The following is a 6,098-nucleotide window of genomic DNA, read 5'->3' as shown; positions in this document are numbered from 1 at the left end:
GCTTTTGATTACTCACAATAGCCTTTGATCTGTGGTCATATGTATCCTTCGGATTACCATGACCAACTTGCTCCACAAATGTTAAATAACTTCCCATGGCGCTCAACTTTAGAATTGCATCAAAACGTTTTTTGAAAGTGTGAAACATAAAACGGGTACACATAGGCTTCATCACACAAAAATAGGAATACAAATACACTTTATGCATATCCGATATTATTTCTAAATGCCAGCCAAACCGGTAGGTGGCGAGAGGGAGAGGTCTTGGTGCTACCTCCAACATTTTTCATCTAAATGCAGTGTTGCTAATGCTTTTTTCCATCTTTTTGTTGGTTCGTTGTATGGAGTGCTAGTAAACACCGACAAGTTTGGGGACTTATGTGATATGTCCTTTGTCCTCTAGGGCCTTATATGTGGGATGCAGTGAGGTCTGCTCCTTCCTACTTGAGTAACCTCGTGCCTGATCTTCCCAAACCGCCCATATTCTTCCCATTTGGCTGGTTGGTGGTGATTTAACTTGCCATGTCAGTGGTTCCTCCCTTTTCCTTTTTCTTTGTCCTCTATAACACCCCCGCACATTCTTATCCGCCCCCCTATTTGGCTATTCCTCACATCTTTCTTTTGGCTAGATAATTCAGCTAGTTGAAGCTTCGATTTGGACGTCATGTGGTTGAATCAGGATGGATTTGGGAAGTATTATGTTTTGCACTCTCTTTCTTGCCGCTGTCCTTTTTGTTCGACGAAGAAAACATATTAATATTGCGAAGATACCAATTACACCCAACCTTTGCAACAACGTTGTGCCCTAATGGTAATACGGATGCACATAGCTAAAAAAGAGAAAACAATTACAGACAAGAAAAGTCTCGCTACAATGATCTATTCCTTATAATAGCAAACCAAATGTCACCAAGACAACACCAGAAATCCATCTTCTCCAAAAGCGACGCCTCTAAGAAGGGAACAGTGCGTAAGCGCCTTCATCGCCCTGATTATAGTTCATAGGTTTTCACCCAGGAGAAAATCCGCACGCACTAAACAATGCCTTCAACAAGAACATCGCCAGACACAACAAATTAAGTGTGGACCTTGGGTTTTCAGCCTGCAAGTTTATATCGTGAATTTCTCCTATGTTGTCACCCCACTTGCCGATGTCGCTTGTCCAAGCAAAAACCTCATCGTCACCAGGACTCGAACCACCATTACCTGTCCTCAAATCTCGTCTTCCATGCCATTCTTCACGACTGGGACTAAAGACATGTTCCATGATGGCAACAGAGTGTGAAGCTTCGCATCGCTCCCTCTAAAATCAAATGGTCAGAAAAAACATGGTTGCACGTGACCGAATCCTATCCGATCCGGCAATCTCCAGACATATCGTCCATTCGAGATCGCCGGTGAAGCCTTCCGAAACTCAACACTTCGGTCAGATCAATGAAGACATGCATCAAGCAGATCTTCATCATGGCGTGAGAGGGATCCTAGGACCAAACCCCTTTATTCGAAGAGAGGCTAGCAGTCCCCACATCACCGGCTGTCATTGGCCGCGAGACCCACCGAAACTAGGCCAGAAGATCAAGGACGGTGGATCTGGATGGGACCCAAGATCCACACCATCACCTCTTCCGCAGGATCGCACTGAAGTGCATCGTAGATGAAGTGGATCAGCGCCGCCGCCTCGACCAGAGGACTCTGCCTCGCCGCGCTCGACGGGAGGTGCTGGCGTTGCCCCAGCCGCGTTTGAATGCCTTCGCCGCACGAATCATAAGTTTGGATGGGGGGAGACTGAAGCAAGACCCTAAAAAATCAAATTGTTAGAAAATTATTTGTTGAAAATATCCCGGGGAGCCGTCACTAAACAGTTTCAGTTGTGCCCTAGTCGACCAAAACGAATCTCTCCGTGACTGTGAACCGAAAAGACTAACAATTTTTTTTTTTTTTGAGACTAACAATTATTTGTGCAATTCATCCACCGCATCGACCGACCAGCCCATGAAAACAGCTAGCCTGTGAAGCAGGGAATGGTCCATCCTTGAGCAGGATGATCGTCCAACTCACTCATTAAATCCGAAAGCTCAGTTGTTTAATCGCTAGTCCTGCAAGTAACCTAGAAGCATCAGTGTGGGCTTGGGCATTCACCCTAACCATACAGAATCAGCCAGCGAGCGAAATAGTAAGACGCAGCATCACCTGATCTCTTCCTTTTCTTTGTCCCTCTGTACATGTATATATATGTGACCCTTTTCCTTCACCCACGGTGCTATACCCAACAAGAACACTTGGCCTCGCACTCCAAACCCCAAACCGCCACAAGTAATCCTTTGGTCGAAGCAAAAGCAGCTAGCTGTGTGAGATCATGGGCGCCTTGGATCACCTCGCTGATTTGTGCAGCATGACGGAGACTAGGGAATCCCTCAAGCTCAGGAAGAAGCGGCCACAGCAGGTGAGGTTTGTGGAATTCCAAGGGCACATGATCGAGCTCTCACATATTTTTCCTTTATATCTTGGGAAACAGTTTCAGTTGAAGTATTATCGATCTTGTGCAGAGAGATCTATATTGGGTTTTTTCTGGCCATTTTGTTGAGCTGCTATGTATATAACTGGATTTTTGGTGTGCAGACGGTGAACATCAAGGTGAAGATGGACTGCGAGGGCTGCGAGAGGAGGGTCAAGAACGCCGTCAAATCGATCAGCGGTACTGAGATGATCTTGCAATCGAATTCTCTTGGATAGAATTTTCCTGTAAAAATTGATTGAACGACCATGAACGTACAACCGTCGCCTCTGTGGGCGGTACAGGTGTGACGAGCGTGGCCGTGAACCCGAAGATGAGCAAGGTGACGGTGACGGGGTACGTGGAGCCGCGCAAGGTGCTGGAGAAGGTTAAGAGCACGGGGAAGGCGGCAGAGATGTGGCCGTACGTGCCCTACACCATGGCCACCTACCCCTACGTCGGCGGCGCCTACGACAAGAAGGCACCGGCGGGCTTCATCCGGAGCGCGCCGCAGGCCATGGCCGCCCCCGGGGCGCCAGAGGTCCAGTACATGAACATGTTCAACGACGACGACGTCAACGCCTGCACCATCATGTGATCCGATCATCTCCACACCAGCCTTTTTTTTACTCTACATGATGTCCACAACAGCCTTGATATGCCTACATACAACACACTATCACAGAGCCTGTATGTGTATATATGTGTTCTTGCTGCGGAAAAAGGATACGAAGAAGATGATCTTGTTGTATACCAAGTTACAAAGTGATATACAGAGAAAGACTTTGTTGAATATACTACTCTATGATCCCTCTCAATCTCGAGCCATCTCTTGTTCTATTCTACCTTTTTATTTTCTTTGATAAAAGTGATAGTACAAGGAAATAATTTGTTGAATATACTACGGAGTACAACTATACCACTATACTCTCGATCTCGAGCCTTCTCATATCCTATTCCTACATTTTTCGATAAAGAGCATATATTAATATCGTGTAGATACCAATTACACCCAGCCTCCGTAACAACATCATGCCCTAATGGCATAAATGTAGAAGGATAGAGGGATATGCGGAATATGTTGGATGTATTATTGAGCCTCATGGGCGAGTATATATAGGCGTACGGGGATCATTTTGGAGTGCAAGACAAGACACAAGATTTATCTCTATCCTAGACTACCTAAACTGTACGTATACCAAATATATCTCTAACACTCCCCCACAGTCGTAGCGGTAGTGACGTGAACAACAGTAGCGTCGCGGACGGTCAGACTGGAGATAAACCGAAGTGGACCCCAGAAGGCTGACACTCCCCCGCAGTCGTAGCGGGAGCGTCGTGGACGGAGTTGCGTCGCGGATGCTTGGACCGGAGAGGAGGCTGGTGAGGCGCAAGCGAGGTGGTAGCCCTTTATGCCGATGTCGAGGTAGCCGAGAGCGTGGGTGCTGCAACCTTGGTCGAGGGAGCCGCGCGAAGGGGGTGCCGTGGTCGATGTCGTGGGCGGGTGCCGGTGTCGATGTAGCCGCAAGCGCGTAGTGCGCGAGGAGAGTGACGGAGACGCATCGAGGCAGACGTGGAGGTTGTCGATGCCGAAGTCGATGCAGTCCGAGCCGTCGAGGACGAGGTGCGGCCCTAGTTTTGCCAGAACCAGGCGCACGTCGGGGACGAAGGCATACTTCGGTTTTGCCAGAACCGAGTACACATAGAAGAAGTCGGTGACGCGGTCGAGGCAGTCGTAGAGGCGATGCCAAAGAAGACGTTGTCGAAGCCGATGAAGACGAGACGTCCGGCGCGAGTTTGCCAGACTCGGGAACGTGTCGGGGACGAAGGCACTTCCGGTGTTGCTAGTACCGGGCATGCGAGGGGCAGGGACCATCATGAACTTGTCGCCGTGTCAGAGGGACTAGAAGAGGAGGCCTCCGGAAGCGTCGTGGTCGCAGATCGATGGAGAGATGCCGACGCTGCCCGCGGTTCTCAGAGTAGAGTAGCAGGTGGTGTAGACGGGGACGAGGCGATGGCACGGGCGACGAAGTCGAGACGGTTGGAGACGCAGAAGGCGGCTAACCCAGCGGTGACCAGGGGTGTTCATGCTGGACGCCTAGACGGGCGTTGCGGTGGTCGGCGAGCCCAGCGCGACCTGAAGTGGTTGGCGAGCCCAGCGGCGACCTGGGGTGGGGGCGCGGCGACGGTACACGAAGTAGGCGAGTGATATGTCTCAAACGTATCTATTTATGTTCCATGCTAGTTTTATGACAATACTCACATGTTTTATACACACTTTACATCATTTATACGTATTTTCCGGCACTAACCTATTAACGAGATGCCGAAGCGCCAGTTCCTGTTTTGTGCTGATTTTGGTTTCAGAAATCCTACACCGGAAATATTCTCGGAATTGGACGAAATTAACGCCCAGGGTCTTATTTTTCCACGGAGATTCCAGAAGACCGAAGGAGATACGAAGTGGGGCCACGAGGTGGCGACACCACAAGGCGGCGTGGCCAAGGAGGGGCCCGCGCCGCCCTATGGTGTGGGCCCCTCGAGCGCCCCCGACTCTGCCCTTCCGCCTACTTAAACTCTCCGTCGCGAAAACCCTATTACCGAGAGCCACGATACGGAAAAAGTTCCAGAGACGCCGCCACTGCCAATCCCATCTCGGGGGATTCAGGAGATCGCCTCCGGCACCCTGTCGGAGAGGGGAATCATCACCGGAGGGCTCTACATCACCATGTCCGCCTCCGGATTGATGCGTGAGTAGTTCATCCTTGGACTATGGGTCCATAGCAGTAGCTAGATGGTTGTCTTCTCCTCATTGTGCTATCATGTTAGATCTTGTGAGCTACCTATCATGATCAAGATCATCTATTTGTAATGCTACATGTTGTGTTTGTTGGGATCCGATGAATATTAAATACTATGTCAAGTTGATTATCAATCTATCATATATGTGTTGTTATGTTCTTGCATGCTCTCCGTTGCTAGTAGAGGCTCTGGCCAAGTTGATACTTGTGACTCCAAGAAGGAGTATTTATGCTCGATAGTGGGTTCATGCCTCCATTGAATCTGGGACAGTGACAGAAAGTTCTAAGGTTGTGGATGTGCTTGTTGCCACTAGGGATAAAACATCAATGCTTTGTCTAAGGATATTTGTGTTGATTACATTACGCACCATACTTAATGCAATTGTCTGTTGTTTGCAACTTAATACTTGGAAGGGGTGCGGATGCCAACCCGAAGGTGGACTTTTTAGGCATAGATGCATGCTGGATAGCGGTCTATGTACTTTGTCATAATGCCCTGATTAAATCTCATAGTAATCATCATGATATGTGTATGCATCTCTATTTGTCAATTGCCCAACTGTAATTTGTTCACCCAATATGCTATTTATCTTATGGGAGAGACACCACTAGTGAACTATGGACCCCGGTCCATTCTTTTACATCTGAAATACAATCTATCGCAATCTCTGTTCTCTGTTGTTTTCTACAAGCAAACATCATTCTCCACACCATACGTTTAATCCTTTGTTTACAGCAAGCCGGTGAGATTGACAACCTCACTGTTAAGTTGGGGCAAAGTATTTTGGTTGTGTTGTGCAGGT

General features: G+C 48.5%; 1 protein-coding gene across 1 annotated transcript; it reads left to right on the top strand.

Moving 5' to 3' along the window:
• Positions 1–2,165: 2,165 nt before the first annotated feature.
• LOC124661545 (heavy metal-associated isoprenylated plant protein 20-like) lies at positions 2,166–3,287 on the top strand. Its single transcript, XM_047199406.1, has 3 exons — positions 2,166–2,443; positions 2,620–2,695; positions 2,800–3,287. Exons 1-3 carry the CDS (start codon positions 2,357–2,359, stop codon positions 3,090–3,092), a joined length of 456 nt encoding a protein of 151 aa, XP_047055362.1. The 5' UTR covers positions 2,166–2,356; the 3' UTR covers positions 3,093–3,287.
• Positions 3,288–6,098: the final 2,811 nt, after the last annotated feature.

The sequence above is a fragment of the Lolium rigidum genome, chromosome 6, assembly GCF_022539505.1.
Source record: "Lolium rigidum isolate FL_2022 chromosome 6, APGP_CSIRO_Lrig_0.1, whole genome shotgun sequence".
Classification (NCBI taxonomy): Eukaryota; Viridiplantae; Streptophyta; class Magnoliopsida; order Poales; family Poaceae; genus Lolium; species Lolium rigidum.
Note: the sequence above shows the minus strand (reverse complement) of the source record. Positions and strands in the feature narration are given on the sequence as shown.